The sequence below is a fragment of the Lingula anatina genome, chromosome 2 (genome assembly GCF_051362555.1).
Source record: "Lingula anatina isolate TDL-2025a chromosome 2, LinAna3.0, whole genome shotgun sequence".
NCBI classification, from domain to species: Eukaryota; Metazoa; Brachiopoda; class Lingulata; order Lingulida; family Lingulidae; genus Lingula; species Lingula anatina.
In genome coordinates this window covers 19,095,008-19,120,604 of record NC_141768.1, presented here as the reverse complement: position 1 = coordinate 19,120,604, position 25,597 = coordinate 19,095,008, and the positions used below count along the sequence as shown (strand labels likewise).

Here is a 25,597-nt window from a genome sequence, read left to right as displayed (position 1 = left end):
GATATAATTCCCTGATTATATCAAGGAGTTTTATAACTCCTTTATTATTACATACCTTACAGTTAGGTAGAAATAAAATGTGGATGTAAAGTTAACAAGTTTTATAGCATCTTTCCAAACATTTTGTTTAAAAATTCAAAGTGATTTATGACAGAAAAATATACATTTTTTTAAATATATCATACTTTGTAGGCCTATATATTGTGATATTTAGTCTGATGTCCTTATTTGAAAACAATACTTTTAAAATTCATTTTCTGCAAATAGCTACCATGGTATATGCAAATAGCTATATATATATATATATAGCTTTGATACCTTAATTATAAAGATTTTAGTGAGGCTTTCATTAAAAAATAAACAATAATGGAAAAGAAAACAACAGCTTGGTTGTCGCAGCCGGCTCTCCGCATCACTTGAACTCCATCACTTCTCATGGGCCCGGGTTGCTCGCTCGATTTTTACTCTAACTATTCTCACATCTTTCATTGCACATACTTTTCATGGGATGCTTATATTTTTGATATCAAATCTTTCAAGGTAAATGTTTTCCATGGTATTGATCACATTTTTCTCATTGTCCGCATTCAGAACAGTGGACTAACTAGTCCAAGGATCAAATATGGCCAACCCACTGGAATAATTTCACGGGGAATCTATCCAGTGTCTATTAGCGGATACATATATAAGACGTACGGCAAGCTTTTAGTGGGTCGTCATTTTTTTAATTATAATAATCATGGACCTAATTAGAGAGGATCTCTAGTTAGGTCCATGTAATAATTAATATTTCTGGCTGTACAAAAAAATTATTCTTTTCCCCACTCGGCTTCTATTGTATCATCAAGATTTTATTTATTTTGTTGCCACATATATGTGTATCATTTCTGTTTACGCCCCTGAAGAGCCTTTGGGGCGAAATTAGCCAGGGCCTACACGGTATCAGTAATAGGTCATGGAAAACGTTTTCCATTTGACTTGTCCTTTTTTTCCCAAAACGAGCCTGCGGCCCCTCTGTTTCGACTTCTAAGGTTGTATTTTTTATTTGTTGAGTTCGTGCGCATGCGCCATCGATTTAATCTTCAGGGCAGTGATACACACAGGTAAATGTATTTTCACTTTTACTGGAAAATAGAAATAGTTGCCAAAACCAAACATATTTGAAATATTGTTTCAGAAGTGACTCCCGATATTTATAAAGAGAAAAACAACCAATTTTCGCAGTGCACGCATGTTTGTTCTGATCTTGACAGCATCGGTCGGTTGCGGCCCGTCGGTTGCTATAACTTAAAGTAAACATCCAGTGGCGCGTGCGAATTTGGTGGAATTAATTCGTGTATAAAACTTTTTTTGGCCAAATTTTGTTCTAGTCAGTGTTGGCAAACGCGGTCTTATTTGCTATACTATGAATTAGCAAGCTGTTGATTAGAAACGTCGGACCTTAATACTGGTTGTTTTCTAGAGTAAATTTGCGGGACCAATCACGGTTTTGAGAAAACACGAGGACGACATTATCCACCGATGAAGTATATAATTTACGCAAGAAATTATTGACCCAAATATGAATGCAACCCCAGAACCACTTATGAAAATGTCATAATTTTACCCTTTGACTCATGAATATAATTATTATGACCTATCTTGCTGAAGTTGTGAATACAGAACCAGTCAAGGTATCACACTTGTTTATCGTTGTTAGGGATGAAAAATACAGCCTGCAGTAAGATATTGCAGTGTGTAATAAAGATGCATGCGGTCGTTTTTTTATAGCTGATTTCTTGTCTTCAAGGATACTGGCTCCTAATATAGAGTTTCTATCTATCTTCTCTGATTGACTATCCTATCATAACTTCAGTGCATGTCAGCGTTTGCTTAAAAGTTAACGGGTATCGTGTGTGTGTGTGTGTGTGTGTGTGTGCGTGCGTGCGTGTGTGTGTTCTGCTTTGATGACCTCAATATATTGTGATATATGACATTGCAATCAGAACATAAAAACCACTGATCTGAAGTGAATTATGAGAAAACAATACCTTATACTACAGTATTCTAGCATGAAAATTCATGCGTTAGCACCTCTATATATTGACGATTTTGATATGTACTGTCTGTGCTAATGCATGAATTTTCATGCTAATACTATTCTACCACTATACATGTGCCATGGCCTATATGATACTAGTATTTGTGTAACTTAAATTACTGCTTTGATTCCATAATTTCACTTAAAAAAGTGATTATCTTAAATATAAATAATCTGATACCGCTATACTGGTAGGTGATACCTCGATCACATATATAGACTTAATAAATTACACTAATATGGCTTACTCCATAAACCACATTAATTCTCACATGTTTCTGTTTTTTTTTTTTTTCAGAATTATAAAAAAAAGCCTCTTAATGTACGCCAAGACAGACCTAACTAAATATCACAGCAGCCTACTGAAATGTAAGCCCAGGACATAATATATCTGTTGTAAAAGAAATGGATATTACTTATTATTCATTATATCATAATTTTGTCATTTTTCTTTAAGTTGTAGGAAGCAAGTGTGTCATATAGCATTGCTGTTATAACATCACACACAGAATGTATGGGGTATGTATAATTTTTCATATAAGGCAGACATATATATTATAACAAAACATCTGATATTGAATATGGATAAAATTTTCTCAATATTTAATTGATTTTCTAGAACAGTGTAGAGTTATTTGAGTATATAAAAACACATGTCTACACGTATTTGTGTATGTATAATTTAGAGTAACTATCCACAACCTGGTGGCATGGCAGGTGACATGGCATATCCACCAAGTTCTGGCCCCCCTCCACCTCCTGGCAGAGGAATGATGGGTGGTAGGTTCAATCTCTCTTACAGTTTAGATTCCCTTTATGAGGAAATTAATTCTGACAATTCTTGTAATAAATTTTTCAATTAAAGGCCTTCATTTTTATTTGTGATTTAATTAACATAGCTAATTTTTATAAAAAGAAATGATATACTAGAGTAAATTATTACTGCTTTATAACTTTTGTATTAAATTAAGTTTTTTCTCAAAGCCTAATTCTTTATACAAAATGTTAACATATGAATGTAGAGATGTATGATATATTATACAAATATTCAGTTAACAAACCCTTTGGGCAGATAGATGACATTTTAAATGTACTCTTTATTTTATTATTATTGTTTTTTTTTTATTTCAGCTCCATTTGGAGGCATGGGTGGCATGGGAGGCATGGGCGGCATGGGAGGCATGAGCATGGGAGGCATGGGCATGGGAGGCATGAACATGGGAGGCATGGGCATGGGAGGCATGGGCATGTCAGGCATGATGGGTATGTTATTTGTCTTTTCAAGCATACAATTCACACAAATAATCAAATCATGCACAAAAGGAATTTTTTGTATTTACATTTACAAAGTGGATTCTCGACTACACATATGCAAAAATACCGATATGTGAGCAGGCAAGCACACATGCACGTATACACATCCTCATTCTCACCATGCATTGTAAGACACAGGGAAACTGATGGAATATAAGACATAAAATGAGTCATATGTAAACACTGACTAATGGACATGCACAGAATTATTCTGTAGGAGGACCTGTAGATTTCTTGAAGTGCAGATCTGCTTGACCTTCAGTACCTCATAAGTTTTCCGCATGTCTGGCATTTTATTTGTTGTTTCAGTCAAATAAACTTATGCTTAGAAAATAATTTCAAAAATTAATGAAATTCTAATTTCTAATGATTCTTTTTTATTTATAATACTTTTCTCATTTCATGATCCTGCAGGAACGATGGGAGCCATGATGGGTAAGAAGTTATACACGTGCAAAATAAACATGCACAGCAGTCAGTTGCTCAATGAAGCTAAGGTCATAATTTGAAAAAATGTTCTGTACTTATTTCAAATTTCATTTTGTGATAAATGTTGAGCAATCATGGTTATGTACTATTTCATGTAGCATTGTCATGTACATGCAGACAGGTTCATAAACAAAAAATTAATCAGACGGATAAAAGGTCATCATACACCCTAGCCTGTAGTATTACTTGTGCATGTACGGAAAAGAATTAATATGGACAGACAAAAAGTCAGGCAGATAGATATACAGACGGGCATAGTCTACATCATATTATATTAATTTATACTTTTGCTTATACTTATTTACTTATTTTGTTACTTACTTGGTCTGTTTTTAAATTGACTAAATCCAATTTTGAATTAGTAATCTTTTTAATAGTGGTCTAGATAGGGATCATAGGCAACCAACGACCCTGTACAATAACTTAATTAATTTGTTGAGTAAAGTCTTAAAGAATTACTCTAATTCTGCTTTATATTCATTGAATTGCTGGAATATTATTTGTACACATTTTGCTTCTTCTTTGTGATAAAAAAAAATTCTTAGAACTCATGACATGTGGCAGAGGCAGGCATAATGAGGATGCCTAGGTAGCATTACTGTACACAACAGCAGTTGTTTTATCTTTTCTGTATTAATGTTATTATTACTATTTTTTATTGAATGTCAGCAACATACTGAGCATGCCATTTTAACAGTTCATGTAAGCAATGTAGTATCATTGCAATTATAAAACATTTTTTATCATATGTAAATCCAGTAGTTTGAAAGATATTCTTGAATGTACTTTCAGTTTTATTTCAATTTTCCATATCCTCTTTCTGGTTAAAACCATCATACATTACCAAAAAGTTGTCACTGCTAATTTTTTTATAGCAAAATGCTCATCTTTATATTTTTAGATAGTGCTTTCAATGTGAATAACCTTCCTCAGTTTGGTATGCAAGCAGGACCTCAGAACAATATGTTCCAAATGTCAAATTTTCAAGGTAAGTTTTGAATTCGTTTATTTATTAATATTCATTTATTTATGACTATTAGGTTACTCAATTATGAATATCATATCTGTGTGTGTGTGTGTGTGTGTGTGTGTGTGTGTGTGTGTGTGTGTGTGTGTGTATAAAGTTGAGATTGATATATATAAAACTTAACCTCCCCTGTGATAAAACCAGCACTTATCAACAGTTGCTTGTAATCATTTTTTTGGTCTTGATAGTGTATAAGAGAAAGAAGAGAAAGCCTGGTGACAACTGCCCATTACCTATTACAATACTGTCAAGAAATAGATCAAAATGTTTTCATCTTCCATATAATCAATAATAACATCAACTTTATAACATTTTATGATCTTTTATGATCTCTTTTTTTTCACAGAATTGTTAAAGGTACAATATGTGTTAGCTATTTGTATAGAAAAAAAAGAAGAAAAAAAAGAATTTAATAGTATTTGGAAGCTACATGTAGTGTCAGTAATTTTTCAATCATCACCAAGATATATACCCTATTCAAAACCAAATTTTACCATAAAAAGTGAAATTCACTAGTCTTTAAATTTGTATCTCCATCTGAGAATGATTTTAAAACTATAGCAACTTGGAATGCAAAAACAGCTATATACATGTAGGTTACAATTATGTAAACAGTTTTGTGTATTGTTGATTAAGGGAAATGAGTTGAAATCACCAGGATAATGAAATTAAAATTAATTGCCATATGTGTGCCTCATTAAGTTTACAAATATTTAGCATCTTGGTAAATGGCCCCATGAAGTTATATGACATACACGGTAGATGCAAATGCACCACTGCTAAACTACAAATTTCAGTCCCTTTTCTTTGATTTTATTTGATTGTTACCTTAATTTTCATAACCCAGGGGGTCACCAAGCCACACAGCAGCATGTGCAGCACATTCAGCAACAATACCAGCATCAATATCAGCGAAACTATCAGCAGGGACAGTCTCAGCAGATACAGGTAAATTTATACCCTCTGTTATCAGGGGCTGCTAAAATAGTAGACAGTATACAAAATTACAGTGTGAGCCATTCAACATTTTGTAATTCTTTAATTATCTGGAATAATTACATTTTTTGGCTATATAAATACCCATGGTATCCAACACTCATTGTTTGATTTTAACTGTCAATATCAGAATACAAGCAGAAATGATTTTAAGATAAGTGGTAAGATTTAATAGTGGATATATGTTGTATATGTTATAGGGTGCTGCTCCTCAGGCTCCTATGCAAATCCCCCCATCAATGCAAGCCAGAGCTTACAACCAACAACTGAGCAATGCGGGCATGTTCAGTATGTCGCATGAAATGCAGATAGAGGTAAAAGTTATATATATTCTGCAGGAGGTTATTTTTTAATTTGGTGTTGGTATGTCTGTTAGTATGTGTAAAAGAGTTTTTATTGCCTTTTTGTGGCAGACTGATCGATCTGTACTCTTTTGGAGTACGTTCTAGTTTTATATTCTTCTTTTTTTACAGTGAAATTAATTATGAAAAGTGAAATTTTATTTGTGTTTAGTTTGTATTATACCTGAAGATAATCATATGTTTGCACAAAATATAATTAATGGTTCCTGAAAAGTTGGATGAATGTGCATAGACATAGTGGGTATGTCCTAACATTTCATTTACATCTGGGGTTCACTGGTTAGAAGGTTAATTATTTTGTAGTATAAAAAATGAAAAAGTTTTTACAAGATACCAGTAATTGGTATGAAAGATTTGTGGTCTGCAGTCCCTCTTTGGGAATTTGAATTGGCCTGAAAATAAATTAGGCAAACATTGATAAAACAGATTCTTTTCCAGCATTATCTTAGGATATGGCAATAGATTTTGAAACTTCAGACTGATGAACCTCTGAAAATACTGTTGACATTAATGTTTTTTATGCGAAGACTATCCAGCAAGTGAACTTTCAGAAATTCTGAATAGTTAATCGTTCAGGTATATTTATATAAATATGCATTGCATGATGTGAGAATTTATTTCAGGCTGGTTTGATTGAAGAAGATGAGCATAGAGTCAGAAGAAAACAAAAATCAGTATGTTTAATATATTTACTTCTTTCATGAAACATGCTTTTTGTTTCTGTTGGGGACAATTTTATAAAGGTTAAAAGCTGGGCTTAACTATGAGTCCAGAATTTAGTCTATTTTGACAAAAAATAATCAGTAGTAGGTCACGTAAATGAATGTGGGCCTGTTTCATTTTAATGTACTAGTAAGAGTTTACCTTTCCTTCATATGAAGTAGTCTATATGTTACAGTCAACTATCTACTAAAGTTTTTAATTTTTAGATTTAATTATAATTTAATTGATCCTTGTAAAAAAGTTTTATTATTATTACATGAAAATAACCAAATAAAATATAAGAAGTATTAATGCAAATGCTTTCAGAAAAAATGGAAAGATGAAGATGAGGAACCAGTTGATGAAGATGCAGAGGTAACCACAGTGTTTAAACATTTACAGTTAACATTAATGCAAAAATGTGATTTTAAATTATTAACCTATTGAGGCACATAGATGAATTATAATTGATACAAGACACAGAGGACCCATCATAGTTAAAATTATGATCACTATAGTATTTCTAATGCTTTTATATTTTTCCCAAATGTCAAATTTGCCTCTTTTTATTCAGAAAAAGTATCAAAAATGCATTGTAACAGATGATCTGTTTTTGATCATAAAAAAAAAAATATATTTCAAACTAATCAAGCTTCTGTGCATGGTCTTGAATATTGATACTTTTTTACAACTGATTAAGTTTGAAAGTTTCCCTCTGGGTATATTTCAGTCATTTAATAATATCTTATAATTTGCTTCTTTTCTTGCTTATATGGGTTATTTACAGTAAAAGAACTGTGTGTACACAGAAAACAAAATCAAAGCTCTTGTCTTACATGACATATGTACTAAATGATATTAAAGGAAGTACATAATTTTTTAGAAAGAGAGGTTGAAGCAGGAACTTGAAGAGATGAAGAAACAGCAAGAAGAAGTCCGTAAGAAGCTGGCTGATAACAAAGAATTATCTGAGAAATTGAGGGCACTGTTTGTAAAGGGATTGCAGCGGTGCTTGGCAGTGTCTGGGACCCTGGACCCCACTGAGGGCACAGTGAAGCCCATGCTGGTCTACCCAAGTGACAACGAAGACCCAGTTGTTCTTTGGTCCAAATCTTCTGATTATGGTGATGTGTCTGGAAAGAAATGGAGTTCTGAGGATGACTGTGCATACCTGAGAGAGGCCTTAAAGGGACTAGGTAATGAGCAAAATTGCCAGGTTTACACATCTAATTAAAGCATTTTTTGAAGACCAATTCCCATCGTTTTCAGGGTGCCATTTTATAGTTTAAGGCATGCCATGTACCATAGAACTGTCTGTGCATTTTGAGTAATGAAATTCTAGCAGCCTTGAATAAATGCAAATTGCATGAAATTGCCCATAAAATATTTTTTTTATTGACCCTTTATTATATCTATGGTTTCGAGCTGTTTAAGACTTTGACTTAAACATTTTTCAAATACAGTAATTATTATAGAATTTTTTAGACGAGTGTATTTTATATTTAGTCAATACTAGTAAATGGCTTAAAAGTCTTAAAGTTGAACTCTTATTTTTTGGAACAGCAGTAACAAGGATAATGTGTTCTCTTCAGGTACAAATGAAGATGCTGTTATCCATATTGTAGCAACTCGTTGCAACTCCCAAAGACAGGAGTTGAAGCTAAAGTACAAGACCATGTACGGAAGAGTAAGTACATATCCATGAACATCCTAATACCAGTTAAAGGCACACAACCATCCTTATACCTCATATAGAAAATGGGTAAATTTTCCTGACAATTTCAACAATTTTGCCTTAATCTCATGTATATTACATACACATTTATAACTTGATGTATAAATGAATACATTAGTATCCTTTTGTCAGTAGAAATACAAACTGAATTACTCACAGGTGCTAAAAAGATATAGAACAACCCTATACATTCCTTTAATACACATAACCATTTTATGTGTTGAAAGAAAGTTACTCATTATTTTGGTTATTCATTTAACTATGATATTTGGAAATATTGCTGTAAAGGCCCTTGTCCAATGAGATATTATCCCAACAATTTTCTAAAAAAGGTATTAATTTTCAAATGTTATGCTGATTGAAGTGGAGTCCTGCAGCATTCTAACACTAGACTGAGACTGGGTTCCCATACCTAGATCGATCTAACAGGATCAATCCATCTCCAAGGGGTTTCTCGCTTAAGCCGCTTAGATTTCTGGCACACCTTCTGAAGCTGCTAAAGGATAATTACCCCCTAGTAGGTGTGACAGACATCTAGCTTAAGCCGCTTTAGTTGATTGCAATTTAGCAAGAATCCCCTTGGAGATCAATCCACAGTTAGCATGATAGGGTCTGGGAATTGTCCCTGAGGCAACTTTTCATAATTTCTTTTTCCACTTAGGATCTGATTGAAGATATTAAGTCTGAATTAAGTGGTGACTTCAGGGAGGCTGTGATGGCTTGTTTTGTGAAACCTGCTGAATATGACGCTTGGAGCATTAAGGAGGCCATCTATGTAAGTACCTGTATATATTCTGCAAGTAGGCTGCTAAAAAAATCTTTGAATGGCACAAGTAAATGCATATTAGCACAAATAGAGAAATGGAACCAGTGCAGGTACTAGTCCTTGATGGTTCCTTATCAAGTATATGGTGGGGATGGGAGGGAGATTCTTGGATTAATAACGTTGACTTTTTTTAGTAAAAACAAAGATGCCATATGAATTATGGAAGATATAAAAGGCAATGAAAGTCCTATAAACCACTCCTTTAAATTAGCCCCCTGTTTTTTTTTGTCATATCAGGGACTGGGTACAGATGAGGCATCACTTATTGAGATCCTGATGACCAGAACCAATCCACAGATCAAGGAGATACTGGCAGTGTATGCTGATGGTAAGTATATGGGATAATAAACATTTAAGTATTTTTTAATAAAAACATTTTTGGAGGGTGGGGGATAGTCTGGAGATGTTGAGATTTTTGGCAAATGAATTCTGATGTTTTTTTTTAAATATTTTATGGGTTGGTTAACATGCGAGTTTTTGGACAGACAAAATATTGAGAAAAATTAAGACACTTTTTATGTTACTGCCATATTTCATTTGCACCAATATATGTAAGTATAAAGCTTGAGAAAAATTATAATAAACAATTAGTTCTATAATATAGCTATAGTTATATAGTTAAATATAAAGATTATGATTGCAGAGAGTGACAAATGCATATTTCATTGCCATTCAAAAGCACTGTTAAGATCAACCATGACACTGTATGTATTTTCAGTTGCTAGCCCCAACAGAAAGGTGACTGGCTCTTTGCTTGAAAAAGATATCACTGATGATACAAGTGGAGACTTCAAGAGACTTTTGATTTCAGCAGCCCAGGTTTGTACAGCAAAAAGCATTTATTTCATCAAAAGATTTAGTAGTAAGATATTTTCCAACTCGTTCTTTAAATTAAAGTATAAATAACAATTACATCATAAGTCCTTTTGCATTTCTTCATGAAGGGAAATCGTGATGAGTTGACAATTACTGAGGATGCTGTCGAAGAAATATTATTGGATGATGCACCCACTGGACAGTTCCGCATCAACTTTTCCAAACTTGTGGATGTTGATAAGTGTAAGAGAGATGCTGCAATTTTGTATAAGGCTGGAGAGGACAGATGGGGTACAGATGAAGAAGCTTTCAACAGGATTTTTTCTGTAAGGAACTATTATGAACTGAGACACACATGGGATGAATATGTCAAGGTAATAATATTGTGCGTTTAACAAATTTCTAATGTATCACTTATTCTGAAATATTTTTTATGATTATAATTATTTTCATCTTTTTTGTCAGCTAAAGTCACATTAAACGTTTGTGGTTTTGCAATCTCTTAAGGGATAATTACAATTTGGCATGGTTATTATTTTTTATAAGATTTATTAATTACTTCATAAGGCACTTGAAGTGAATCTTATTTCCCTACTATAAGAAGTTATGTCATCTCCAGTATATTTTATTTCTATCACATTTATAGCAGGGTTCAGTCCTGCCAGCTGAAACAATTTGAAACAATTAGGCAGCAGAACCAGGCATTATTTTTTTTATCTTAATAGCAAAACTAAATTACAATAATTTGACTAGAATTTAAGGCATGTTTCAGTAGCTTTTAATGCAGTAAAATGCATACAAAAAGTTAAGAATTATTTCAGTGTTTTGTAGAATATATTAATATATCTACATCAAAGAAAGATTATATATTATTATATGTACTTAGGGTTATATATACATGTAATTGTTTTTTATTTATATATGTATTATTTATAAATTTAGAAACAATGGACAACACTGTTTGAAATTAATATTGATCTGTATTTAATAAACTTATTAGCTTTCCCAGCGAGATATCCTGAACTCAGTAGATCGTGAAACCTCTGGTGATTTCAAGGCAGGACTGAAAGCAATAGGTATGTTATGGTACAGGCCCGTAGCCAGGAATTTCAAAAGGGGGGTTCTTTTTCTGAAAAAGTGGACCTTTTCCCATAAAAACTTCATGTACCTAGATCAAATTTTACCCAGAGTGGACCTTTTCCCAGCAAAGGGTGCTTTTCTTTCTAACCCCCCCCCCCCCCCCCCCCCTGGCTACGGGCCTGTGGTAGCTAGGATGTATTATTGTCTCAGACCATGAAAATTTTATCAGGTTGTCAAAATAACTAATGTGATTTGTATTACCCTGTCTAAATTTTAGTTGGGGAAACACAAATATGTATTTTTTAAACTAAAAGATCAATTTGAATGCCCCTTTTTCAGTTGTTTGGTGTTTATGATGAACAAATAAATTGTCTTAACTTCATTGTAAGTAATACATTCCAATAAACTTGCTCTCAAAATCATCTAACACAGGAGCGAATAAGTCCACCTGTGGGATCCAGATTGATACAAATGTTTATCATGATTTGATTTTCCATCAAATTTTATCAGACGTGTCTTATCAAATCCTCATGGTACTTTTTCAACAGGGAAGGTCTCTGTCAATAGCCATTCAAAATGTTCTCTGTGGTAGCATTTTTAAAATTTTAAAGAATTCATTGACACATTTGCAACTGTAAGTATTGCGATAGATGTGCGGACCAGCACAATGGAAGTCTAGGGAGCGGCCGATGCCCTTTTGTTCGCTAACCTGGGGCTTGGTGCGTTTACTGACGTCAAGGGTGGCCAGATCCCCTTGATGAGCGAAACCAATATTTTATTGGTCACTAAAATTCCTTTGTTTTTTAGTCTCATCCGCTGATTTCGCATTTTTGGTCTTTAACGTAGAGTAGTATACAGTAGTAAATTTATCATCGAAGAAGAACGGAGGAAAATTAGAGTAAACGAGCCAGTGAAACAGAGTAGAAAGTAAGCACAGTAAATAATTACTACTTTATAGTTTAAAGTAAGTTTCAAGTTTACTATAGTGGTATGTAAAAGTTGCTTTACGTACGTTAAAACGTCTAGCTCCAGTTAATGCCGTTAAGCGCTACCGACATAGATCGTAACTTAGCGTTTTTCTACTTTTGTTAGCACAGCAATACAGTAATAGTTTGTGTGTTGTTCCCTACAGTGCTCTAACGGGAATGATTAACTAGAGTTTTATTTAATATTTCAATGAATAGTGCCGCTTTTGCTAGAACAAAGGCGCTCAGGGTATTATGTCATACTTCTCAGGTCATGTTTGTAACGGGTCATTAGCGAACGCTAGTACGGTTGTGTTTAGGTTTGCATTGCCTTGACGCGTGCGGCGTGCTCGCTGTATCTTAGTACACTGATTCATCATATTAGTGGTAGTTTGTTTTATTGTTAGCCTGCATTGAAATAATAAGTGACGAAACCAACGAATAGCCTCCGCTGGAGGAGAGGAGATGCGGTAGTTGAGATCGTACATTAACATGGGAAGATCGTTGAATGCGACCTATGATGATACACATACCACTCATGTTGTTTATGTATGGATAAGAGACAATTAGTGTTCGTTGTATTACGTATGAATTACGTAATTTTCTTACATAGCTTGGAATTTTTGATAATTACTATATTTTTGTTATTTTTATTTTAGGATAGACGGAGTGACGGCCCAATTGTATGAGCGGACTCCGTTTAGGTGTTTCATTTATTGCGGAAATAGTTCAATACAGATTCTGGAAACTAACTGAGACTTGTGTTTTATTTCTGTGACTAGATTTCTCCCGATCATTGACAAAATAATAATAAGCCCGGCTACAATTTGGGGGCTCGTCCGGGATTTCTCATCTCATTATTATTTTTGCCAAGTATTCAGTCTATTGGGAACTTCTTACCAGAAATTATGGCAGAATCAGATGTGGAGGAGAAGTACAAAGCGATGATCAAAGATACCGAACGTCGTCACCAAGAGGAAATGAAACACCTAAAGACGGAGTTTCAAGAAATGATGAGGGAGGTGAGCAGTACCAGTAGGAGTACCAAGACTTCACTCCGCAAAGAGTTTAAAATACATGGTGTTATTGATACCAAAAATGGACTACCATTTTCAAGCCTGGCCCGCCAAATCGAAAATGGCCTCCAAAAGGGCTATGAGGAAGTCGAAATAGTAGACGGTATAATTCGGGCAGTACCCACCAGCTGCGGTCTTCGTAACTACCTAGAGGGGCGGCAAGGCCTTCGACTGACAAAGATCCGCCACATATTGAGGTCGTATTATAAAGAGAAATCAGCAACAGAATTATTTGCGGAGCTGGGACAGTTGGTTCAGCAGCCTACTGAAGAAACAACCGACTTTCTTCTACGGGCCCTGGACGTGAGACAGAAGATCCTATTCGCTTCTCGAGAGTCCGACGCATGTGTCACTTTTACAGACGTCCAGGTGGATAATCTCTTCAAGAGGGGGTTCGAAACTGGGCTTAGGAGTGACAGCATCAGGGGAGAAGTTAAGAAGATCCTTGAAGTCAGAGCCTTCGACGAAGAGGCACTGATTGAAGAAATTAGTGTGCTCACCAAAAGGGAGGAGGAGAGAGCTTCCAAGATGGCAAAAGATAGACGAACGAGAGTGGCCGCAGTAGTAGGTGAAGACACCGGAAGAGAGGGAAAGCCCGGAAGGGAGGATGCCCTGGCAGCGGAGGTAAAACAATTAAGGGCCGAGATTGCGGAGCTGAAAAGGAACATGACCAAACAGCCGTCCGAACCAAAGAAATTACGGGGATGCAGAGTCTGTCAACAGGCGAAGCGAAAGTGTAACCACTGTTGGGATTGTGGAAGTTCCGATCAATTCCGTGCAGGGTGCAGGCAGGGAAACGGAAGAGAGTCGTCTCAGGGGGGACGCAGATGACTCCGCCACCAGATGTCCCCAACAGACTGTCAGTTAATGAATTGAAGGGGGAAGTGACTGGATTAAGTCCAGGGAACAGACGCCGATTGGTCAACCTTGTGGGCAGAGAATGCGTTCTGAAGGTAAACCTGGCTGACCAACCAGTGGACGTTCTCTGGGACACCGGAGCACAGGTTAGTCTTGTGGACATGTCAACGCTACACTTACTTGGTTTACCAGCAGGTGCTGTGAAGCCCCTGGATGAGGTCTATGCACCAGTGCGCCTCGCCTCTGCCAGTGGGGAGGAGATTCCATATCAAGGTTATGTGGATTTACCACTTTGTTTTGGAGATGGGGCTCCAGTTCAAGTCCCTTTTCTAGTAGTGGATAGTGTGTCCTTACCCAGACCTATTCTTGGGTTTAATGTTATTGAATCTCTATGTGCGTTAAACGGGCAGCAGAAGTTTTCCCAGACATTTAGCAACATTTGCAAGGATGTTGAAGTGGATGGTGGACGTCTCGCCCAGGTGCTTGCTGACAACAAGAGGGGAATGGTCTGTCGTGTGACTGTGGGATCCCAGAAGTTAATCATACCTCCTAACAGTTCACGGGTGATAAAAACCAAAGCACGGACCGGGGTCTTGTCCACTGAGAACTTTCGTTGTCTCTTCATGCCTCAGGAAAATTTCATAGACCAGGGTCTCTTTAGTGAAAGTCTGATTGATGTTCAGCACCCATCTCATGTCCGGATAGCAGTGTCTAACAATAGTTCCAGGAAAGTAATAATACCAAAGAAAACCACGATTGGGCAGCTACACATGGTTAACTCGGTGGTGCCAGTAGGGGAACCAGGTTTGGATGAAGCTACAACGCATGAGGAAGCAGAAAAGAGCTCCTTGGCGGTTGACTGGTCCCTGTTTTCCAGCCAAGAAAAGGGGAAGATCCAAGAATTACTTAGGAAACACCATGAGGTCTTCGCAAAGAGTGAAGATGATATAGGATGCATACCAGATTTGAAGTTAAGCATTCACCTAACCGACAAGGTTCCTGTCCGAATAGCCTACCGATCCATTCCTCAAGCTCTTTATGACGAAGTCAAAGATTACCTACAAAATCTCATGTCAAAAGGTTTTGTGCGTAAGTCTACATCGGCCTATGCAAGCCCTTTAGTTTGTGCACGCAAGAAAGACGGAACCCTGCGACTATGTGTGGATTATCGTAAGGTGAATGAGAAGTCTGTCGCTGACAGTCGGCCCTTACCCAAGATTCAGGATGCTCTGGATGGCTTAGGGGGAAGCTGTTGGTTTTCGGTACTGGACCAAGGAAAAGCCTATCACCAGGGAATGGTGGCCGAAGAGTCCAAGCCCTACACAGCATTCATCACACCTTGGGGTCTCTATGAGTGGGAGCGCATCCCGTTTGGGCTTTCAGGAGCTCCAGCCGCATTCCAGAATTTTATGAATGAATGTCTGGAAGGGTTACGCGACAAAATTTGTCTACCATATTTGGATGACATATTGGTGTATTCAAAGAGTTTCTCGGAGCACATTCAACATTTGGAGCAGGTGTTCCAGAGGTTGAGAGAGAAGGGTGTCAAGTTGAAGCCAGCTAAGTGTTTACTATTCCGAAGAGAAGTCAGATACTTGGGTCACTTGGTCACTTCAGAAGGGTACACACTTGACCCAGAAGACAAAACCGCAGTTAGGAAGCTGAAGGAGCAGAAGCCGACAAACGTGGGCGAAGTGCGTCAGATGCTGGGATTTTTAGGGTACTATCGCAAGTTTATACCAGATTTCGCCAGACGGGCAAAAATCTTATATGATTTGTTAAAGGTTGAGAAGAGTCCAGGTGGTAAGCCACAAAAGAAGAAGAAGAAGCCGATGAAAGGTCAGCCCTCTCCAGCACAGCAGGTTGCCTGGACAACTGGACACCAAGAAGCTTTATCTGATTTGGTTGACTGTCTATTATCACCACCTGTGATGGCTTATCCAGAGTTCGATAAACCATTTTCACTGCATGTAGACGCTTCAGGGGAGGGCCTAGGTGCCATCCTGTATCAAGAAGGAGCTGACTCCAAGTCTCGAGTTGTCGCCTATGCCTCACGTACCCTGAGTCCAGCAGAACAGAACTATCATTTCCACTCTGGAAAGCTAGAGTTCCTGGCACTGAAGTGGGCAGTCACAGAGCGGTTTAGGGACTATCTATACTACGCCCCTCATTTCACTGTTTATAGTGATAACAACCCGTTAAGCTACATCTTAACTACCCCTCGTTTAGATGTCACCAGGCTTCGTTGGGTCGGCGAACTATCAGACTTCACGTTCACTGTCAAATACAAGCCTGGTTTATTGAACCGAGACGCTGATGGGTTGAGTAGAATGCCTCTTGATTTTAATCAAGTGATGATGCAATTCACTGAAGAGAGTGACCCCACCGAAGTGCAGGCCGTGGCTAAAATGGTGACCGTTCGTAGCCAAGAGGATTCTCCATTCATTCCTACAGCAGTAAATGTGAACATGGTATGCAACGATAGAGACTGGCTACCAGAGTATCTGCACCATCAGTCCACAGGCGAAGTCCAGAGGATATCCAAAACATCTTTGAGGATTGCTCAGGAGCAAGATAGCTGTATAGGTCCGGTGAAAAGACAGGTAGAATTAGGTGAAAAACCCAATCGCAAGTCCACTAAACATTTACCTTCGGAATCCAAGACCTTACTCCGAGGATGGGAAAAATTGACAGTTGGCGAAGATGGCATTTTAAGACGAGTGACTCGGTGTACATCAGGAATAAGGCGACACCAGGTGGTACTTCCGAAGGAATTCCATCAAATTGTCCTTGAAGAGTTGCACGTAAAACATGGCCATTTAGGAACAGACAAAGTCTTGTCTCTTGCCCAGGACCGCTTTTACTGGCCCCACATGGCAGGATATATCGACCACTTCGTGAAACACCAGTGTAAATGTTTGAAGGACAAAGCACCAAGCCGAAAACCTGTGGCACCACTACAACCCATTGAAACAACATATCCATTTGAAATGATATCCATTGACTTTCTTCATCTAGAAACTTGCAAAGGGGGATACCAGTACATCCTGGTTGTGGTGGACCATTTTACCCGATTCGCAGCCGCTTATGCCACCACAAACAAGTCGGGGCGAACTGCTGCAGATAAAATCTTCAACGACTATGTTCTCCGGTTTGGTTTTCCCGACAGAATCCACCACGATCAAGGTCGCGAGTTTGAAAATGAGTTTTTCCAGCGTTTACAACACCTAACCAATGTGAAGTCCTCGAGGACTACACCATACCATCCTCAAGGGAATGGACAGTGTGAGAGGATGAACCGCACGTTATTGGGTATGTTGAGGACCATGAGTCAGCAGCACAAGAGTGATTGGAAGAATCATCTGAACAAGATGACTCATGCCTATAATTGCACCAAGAATGACAGCACGGGGTACTCACCATTCTTCCTTGTGTTTGGTAGACGACCACGGTTGCCCATCGATCTCATTTTCGGACTAGAGGGAGAACCTCACTACACATCCAAGAGTGAGTACGTGAAGAAATGGGCAGCGCGCATGGAAGAAGCGTACCGGATCGCTGGACAAAGAGCCAAGAAACAGGGGGAAGTTGCACGGAAATATTATAATCAAAAGCCAGCAAGTGCCGCACTGTTACCGGGTGACCGCGTTCTGGTAAGGAACCTTACTGAACGTGGAGGGCCAGGGAAGTTACGATCTTACTGGGAAGAAGAGGTGCACGTTGTCGCCAGACGGATTAACGACTCGCCGGTGTACGAAGTAAGTTCAGAACGAGGAAACGGGAAGATCCGGCGACTGCATCGGAATTTGTTACTGCAATGTAATGAACTTCCGCTTTCCTGCCCAGATGCGAAACGCCCCCGGCTCAAAAGGATGACACCACGGAAGCAACGACCACAACTATCTCCTTCTTCACACTCAGACGACTCCGACTCAGATGACTTTACTCTGGTTAAGAGGACACAGCCCAGTATCACTGCCGCACCGGCAAATACACTAAATCCAATGGCTGAGCCTTTCGTGCCAGTTCCGGAACTTGAACATTCTGGAAACTTTCTAGAAACGGAAGAGTCGGGACTGGACGTAAATGAACAATCGGAAGTGGAAGAACAGACACCGGAGACTAGTGGTGAGACTAGGAGACGCCCTAAACGAGTAGTGAAACCACCGGAAAGACTCACATACGACAAAATGGGAGGTCCAAACCACTACGCAGGAATGAGACAAATTCTAGCGACGGGAATTAGGCTCTGGCGTCCTTGGGCATAGGAGGACGTGGACATTCTCGTACTAACGTTGATGGACAGCATTAGAAAAAAAAACTATCTTGGGAACATTACCTCTGCTCGCTAGGAGTGTGACAGTATCTAGGCAGATAACGGGAGCACCAGTAGGTGCGTTATTAGAAATCTGATCAATTTCTAATCCTTTCATAGGCATTTTATGCAATAACTCTGCCAATGATGGTACGTTCTATAAAAGGAAGTTCCTGGACAGTGTGTATATTGTAGTTGACTTTATTTAGCTAGGGTAGGTTTGTAATTTAGTAAATGTATAATTAATTGTTAGAAATGTTGGGGCAACATTTTGTTTTCGGGGGGAGAATGTAAGTATTGCGATAGATGTGCGGACCAGCACAATGGAAGTCTAGGGAGCGGCCGATGCCCTTTTGTTCGCTAACCTGGGGCTTGGTGCGTTTACTGACGTCAAGGGTGGCCAGATCCCCTTGATGAGCGAAACCAATATTTTATTGGTCACTAAAATTCCTTTGTTTTTAGTCTCATCCGCTGATTTCGCATTTTTGGTCTTTAACGTAGAGTAGTATACAGTAGTAAATTTATCATCGAAGAAGAACGGAGGAAAATTAGAGTAAACGAGCCAGTGAAACAGAGTAGAAAGTAAGCACAGTAAATAATTACTACTTTATAGTTTAAAGTAAGTTTCAAGTTTACTATAGTGGTATGTAAAAGTTGCTTTACGTACGTTAAAACGTCTAGCTCCAGTTAATGCCGTTAAGCGCTACCGACATAGATCGTAACTTAGCGTTTTTCTACTTTTGTTAGCACAGCAATACAGTAATAGTTTGTGTGTTGTTCCCTACAGTGCTCTAACGGGAATGATTAACTAGAGTTTTATTTAATATTTCAATGAATAGTGCCGCTTTTGCTAGAACAAAGGCGCTCAGGGTATTATGTCATACTTCTCAGGTCATGTTTGTAACGGGTCATTAGCGAACGCTAGTACGGTTGTGTTTAGGTTTGCATTGCCTTGACGCGTGCGGCGTGCTCGCTGTATCTTAGTACACTGATTCATCATATTAGTGGTAGTTTGTTTTATTGTTAGCCTGCATTGAAATAATAAGTGACGAAACCAACGAATAGCCTCCGCTGGAGGAGAGGAGATGCGGTAGTTGAGATCGTACATTAACATGGGAAGATCGTTGAATGCGACCTATGATGATACACATACCACTCATGTTGTTTATGTATGGATAAGAGACAATTAGTGTTCGTTGTATTACGTATGAATTACGTAATTTTCTTACATAGCTTGGAATTTTTGATAATTACTATATTTTTGTTATTTTTATTTTAGGATAGACGGAGTGACGGCCCAATTGTATGAGCGGACTCCGTTTAGGTGTTTCATTTATTGCGGAAATAGTTCAATACAGATTCTGGAAACTAACTGAGACTTGTGTTTTATTTCTGTGACTAGATTTCTCCCGATCATTGACAAAATAATAATAAGCCCGGCTACACAACTTTGACACCTAGATTTTTCTTTTTTTTTTTTTTTTAGTAATGAACATCCGTTGTCGTCCAATGTTCTTTGCTGAACGACTGAAAGCTTCTATGAAAGGGCTAGGCACAGATGACAAGACTTTGATAAGAATTATTGTATCCAGATCTGAGGTAAGCAGTACTTTTCAGATACTGATAGCAAGATTGTCAAGTGGATATGGTCTCAGTTAAGTGTACCTAATGCCTCTTTTACCTCCTAGTCAGTAGAGCACAAGTCTCTTTAAAAAATAAAAAATATTTATAAAATTTTTAATGTGTTTTTCTAGATTGATATGGTTCAGATCAAGGCAGCATTCCTTGCACTGACAGGGCAGACTCTGTGGAACTGGATTAAGAGTGACTGCTCTGGAGACTACAAGAAACTACTGCAGGCAATTGTGGGAAGAGATTAACCTGCTGTTCAAGGAAGGAACCAATTCATCCACGTGAAAGAAAACATATCAGATAGTAAACTGTATTGATTGAACTTTTGATGTTTTGCAAGTACACTGTGTTAATTGAAATGTTGATGTTTTCCATCTAATCTAAGTGTATATTTTTGGACCAGGATTTGTACCGTTCACTGGTGTATCCAGGATTTTGCTCAGGTGGTAGGGAGTGAGGTGTGGGATATATAAGATAACAGGCGAGGACAATTTCACTATAGGTAGGGCACAGGAATCGAATGATTACCTAGTTTTGTCTTGTTTAGCTTGTTAAATATATATACTTTTTTTTGGGGGGAGGGGGGGGGGGTGGAGGAGAAAAGAGATAACTCAGAAACTAAGGAGAGGAGGAACATGGCCCAGTGTATCTCCCCCGGTCCTCCATTTTAAATTATAACTTGTAAATAAGTATTTGAAGTGCCATTTTATATTATCATTTCACAAGTTAAACAATTTTATTGCCATATCTTGCATTACCTGAAAGATTTTTAAACTATTATCTGTGATAAACTAACTGTGGCCTATATCAATATGGAAAGATGCAATAGTGAACAAACCTCTCCAGTATACATGTGATCACAACCTTGAAAATATCATGATTTACCCATGTATTTCTGATGAAATATTTGAAATCCAATTTTTCTTTTGTATTTCATTTATGTATAATCGGATTCCTGTATTTTTAATAAACATTATTGTATACCTAGATATGCTAAATGGTTTATGTACCAGTACTTATGTTACCATGTTCTACTTGTTTCACACACACACACACACACACACACACACCTTTGATACAGTCATTTTATCTCACCTTAAATTTCAATTTTCACAACTTTGTACATTTACTGTATTCTGCTAAATATGCTGTTAAAATATCCCATCAATTTTATTTGCATATTTCTTCTGTAAATTATTATTCATATTTATATATTTATTTTTAGACATTTTGTAATATATACAACTCTTATACTTTGAATGAATATTTTTGGCTTTCAGAAAAACTTAATAAGTTATTGCTTAATATATATAAGTAATTATAGGCTCTGAATATTTTCTGTTTTTGCTGATATGTGAATAAAAATACTGTGAGCTCAGTATATTTTTAATTGTTTATCTCTCTTACCTTACAGTAATTCAAAGCCAAATGACAAAAATAATGATAAGTGAAATGAAAAAAAGATATAAATAAAAGAGAAAAAAAATTTAAGTGTAACTTGGTTAAAAAATAGTAAATATTATCAATGTAAATCTGTGAATTCTTGACTGATTTGTCTGTAAATTTACCAGTAAAGATTGTGCCAGAAACGGAGAGTGCTCACTGGGGCTAGCGCAGTATTGAGAAAATGCGTTGAATATGGTACCCAAAACCACTACAAATGGCACCATATATGAAAAAAAAAAAAATTGACGGGTATTATTGTGACTCAAAAATGCCACAAGCGCTGAGGCCAGATTATGGGCAGAATTTGCTAATTGACGTCATGGTCAAAGGAACACAAAGGTATACATATATAAGCGATGAAATTTAAGACATTAAAATATAATACTTACATTATTATTAATTTTAGCGCATTTTAACGAGGCGGGTGAATGTCTTTGTTGTGAAAGCCATGAACATTTGCTGCGTCGGATTTCTTAAATCAATATATTTTAATTGATTATTTCATTAAAAAAATATGATGCTTCACTATTTAAACCTATAAAAAAAGTGGTATTTTAAGTCTCTACAGGGAGACCATTGCAGGCAACATTATAAACGTTGTTTGGATCATCTCTGAGTAATGTTATGTATATCACCGTATATATATCTCATCAGAAAACTTTCCCCCCGTATTAGAGCTTTGATCTAGCTTCTCACCAGTTTGTGTAATTAAATGTCAATTCATGCCGTTAGGACCCTTGCATCCCCACCTCACATCTGCCATACTTCCTACATGCACATACATCGACTTTCAGATGGTACTATACCTTATGTTCTTCAGTAATTTCCATAGAGGTAATCAGTTGAATAGACAATGTCAAATGCCACGGAATTTATACACAATTAGCATCAGAATGCACTTAAAAAAAGAGAATATGCCTTATTAGCTTGTGTCTGCAGCGAACTTATTCCCTGACCTCCGTAGGCGACGCGGGATGCTTTCAACAAGGGTCTCAAGTTAAATCTGTTTTAGGGGGCATTGTTGTTTGGTAGCAATTTCTAAATTTTCACATGCATACTAGTATATACGTCGAGATTTTTTGAAAGTTCTGCATCCTGGGGATATGAAACTATACTTGGTACACGCACGTGTAATTTTTCTGGAATAAAGTAGTGCATTACACCTTGGACAAAACTAAGATCTAATAAACGGATCTTAGGACAAAATAACGTTATTATGTCCAAGATTTCACTAACAAGTGGACTTCAGTCATATTTTACGTGTTTTGAGTCTGAACATTCGTGAACAATTTCAGTAACAATGCAAAGGTTCACGCAAATTAAAATTATCGATTCACAAATCACAGTAAATAAAACTTTATTCATACTAACTGATAGCACGAAAATTCATGCGTATGAACGATTCTGATATGTACTGGCTGTGTTAGCACGAGTGGATGTCACATAACCCTCGCTGACGAGGGGTCTATCTTTTAAGTTATTGAGACCACGGGTCCATTCACGGGTTATAACGCATTCATTCGAGACGTGCGGTCATCCGAATTACACCATGTCCGAGTCTTTTGTTCTTCACTTCCTCCGTTTTTCGAATAGTGGAAATTAAAAGGCCGCATTCACGAGTCACAGTAATGGGGTGCTTCACGAAACATTCAAAATAAAACGAACATTTCACGCTTTTCGGGAGATAAAAAGTGGCTTTGAAGGGTAACGAAAATACCAAAAAGGACCCTCACTGCAGTAACAACCTTTCACCTAAAATGAGCCATACCTGTTGTAATTTGCATAAAAATAAGTTACTCATCGCTGTGCGAACTATCTTCCTGCATGCTCACTTGGCAGTTGGACACGGTTACCCTCTACCAGGACGACAGATTGATTTTCACAAGATATTCACAGATATGCCTTTAGATAAATAGACAGTCATTTCATTCACTGCCAAAAAATTTGCCACCCTGGTAGAGGGTAGGGCACGGTCAGGTGTAGACGCAACAGTACTTGGCGTTTTTTTGGTGCAGTGGCAAGATCTCGAGAGCTAAGGTGCAGAAGCAAATGCGTGTTTGTGAGTATCACTATTTTTTCAATATCCACCACCTTTAAATACTAAAGACGCAGACGAATGAAAAAAAAAACATGACAAATATTAATAATACGAGTCCTTGTGCTACTACTATTTTAATTGTTACTTGTATGCCACTCAGAGTATAAGAATGTATTGGTTACAATGCATTGGGACGCTTCAAATGTACAGGATGGACGGTGCTCTCACCTGATTTTTGATGATGACCTAAGTTTGCTTGAAATTTCTTAGTCGTGCATATTTTTTTTAGCTCTGTTTGAACATTTAGTGTGTCCCTGAACAATTGATTTCGAATATTTTTGACCTGATTTAGAATGGCGTGTGCGTGTTTAAATGTAAGTATTACCGCGAAGAGCGCCCATTAATTAAAATTAGATGATGGTTGTCATAGTTATGAGCTTCTGACCCAAGGATAACAGTGTCCCATCAACGTGTACATCAATTCCAAATTCTGTGGTCAAATTCTGTCAGCAATACACAATGACTCTATTTTAAGAGATACATATTTTTAAAAAATCTCCTTTTCCAGTGTGCCGTATGTTGACCATCCATTACAGGACCAACTATATTAAAACCTGATCGTGCATCTAGATTATGTGCAATATCAGCATGTATTACGATAAATGTTAAAATTTTTATATAAAAATATATTTACGGTCGTAGTACCCTCCCCTCCCAGACACAGGTTATGTAATCAACGTCTCTTAATTAGCAATAAGTATCAAATAGTTATAACATTTACTACTTCAAGATATTGATTTTGGAGTCAGGCAATCTTGGTTTTAATTTTTTCAGCGCTAGCGTAGGCTGAACATCGTACAAGTCAATAAACACGCACGCCAAAAGTATCCTACCCTATGTGATATTGCATGGATTGTCTGTGTGTTAAAAGCCGGTCCGTTAAGTCTAAAGAAGTAAACATTATTTCTTTTCAGAAACTCACCGAGGTTCTGCACAACATGCGCCTGCAAGCCACCTACCAGTAGCATTTATTTCACACCCAGGAACCTGACGCTCGTTCGTACATTTATTATATGAAAATTGAATAAATATTTTTGTAATTCGGCCTTTCTTAATTTTGTTATGATTTTTTGATAAAGATAGAAGTAATGGGATGGGTAATGAGAAACACTATTTCGTATTTGGGGACTTTAATATTGAACCAGCTAAATCTGATCTGTAAATATTGTTTTCATTAATGCTTTGGGGACTGACAGCTGTCTGTGGTAGATACAGATATATGTAAAATTGAAATAGTTGTAAACGTTTAACAATGGATTTGACCCATCTGACACCCCTCCAATGAAATGGACTCGACCTACCTGACACCCCTCCATTGGAATAGACTCGCCCTACCTGACACCCCTTGAATGGAATGGGCTCACCCCACCTGACACCCCTCCAGTGGAATGGACTCGCGCCACCTGACACCCCTACATAGGAATGGACTCGCCCCACTTGACACCCCCTTTTAAGGCATAGACTCGCCCCACCTGACACCCGCTTATGGAATCCCTGACACCTCTTCTGACAGCATGGACTCATCCCACCTTTTCTATTTGGACATATCGTCAGATTTTGTGAACCTGTATATGGACAGGATCCTAACCCCACGTCAAGTGGTTGGGTTGGGGGGGGGGGTCGGCTTTGCATCCGCGGATCCCACCTTCAAATAATCTTGGATCCGCCCCTGATAGTGGTGATATTCACTATTATAATTTATGAAAGCTTTTCACCACGTCGGTTAATTCGGGTACGTACCATACAACAGTCGGAATTAATTAAGGGTTGGAAAATCCGC

At 37.5% G+C, this 25,597-nt stretch overlaps 2 protein-coding genes across 3 annotated transcripts in view; both read left to right on the top strand.

The window, feature by feature from the left end:
• Window positions 1-1,052: 1,052 nt before the first annotated feature.
• LOC106174411 (annexin A11) lies at window positions 1,053-20,842 on the top strand. Its single transcript, XM_087006767.1, has 19 exons — window positions 1,053-1,103; window positions 2,538-2,599; window positions 2,767-2,860; window positions 3,212-3,343; window positions 3,809-3,829; window positions 4,785-4,871; window positions 5,758-5,858; window positions 6,107-6,220; window positions 6,892-6,942; window positions 7,298-7,345; window positions 7,854-8,166; window positions 8,563-8,657; window positions 9,367-9,480; window positions 9,769-9,859; window positions 10,250-10,350; window positions 10,476-10,721; window positions 11,348-11,423; window positions 20,128-20,240; window positions 20,396-20,842. Exons 2-19 carry the CDS (start codon window positions 2,591-2,593, stop codon window positions 20,519-20,521), a joined length of 1,932 nt encoding a protein of 643 aa, XP_086862893.1. The 5' UTR covers window positions 1,053-1,103; window positions 2,538-2,590; the 3' UTR covers window positions 20,522-20,842.
• Window positions 20,843-23,552: 2,710 nt separating this feature from the next.
• Window positions 23,553-25,597, top strand: part of LOC106174393 (DNA-dependent protein kinase catalytic subunit) — a 46,229-nt gene continuing 44,184 nt past the window's right edge. For both annotated transcript variants that reach the window (XM_087006764.1, XM_087006762.1), the window contains exons 1-2: window positions 23,553-23,778; window positions 24,732-24,813. The gene's annotated coding sequence lies outside the window, so the exon portion shown is untranslated. The remainder of the gene's footprint in view (window positions 23,779-24,731; window positions 24,814-25,597) is intronic.

What these genes read in the sequence shown, in the direction of transcription:
- LOC106174411 (XM_087006767.1), top strand. An exon ending in AACGATGGGAGCCATGATGG is followed by an intron (nt 3,830 to 4,784) that starts GTAAGAAGTTAT and finishes TTATATTTTTAG; the next exon opens with ATAGTGCTTTCAATGTGAAT. An exon ending in AGAGGCCTTAAAGGGACTAG is followed by an intron (nt 8,167 to 8,562) that starts GTAATGAGCAAA and finishes TGTTCTCTTCAG; the next exon opens with GTACAAATGAAGATGCTGTT.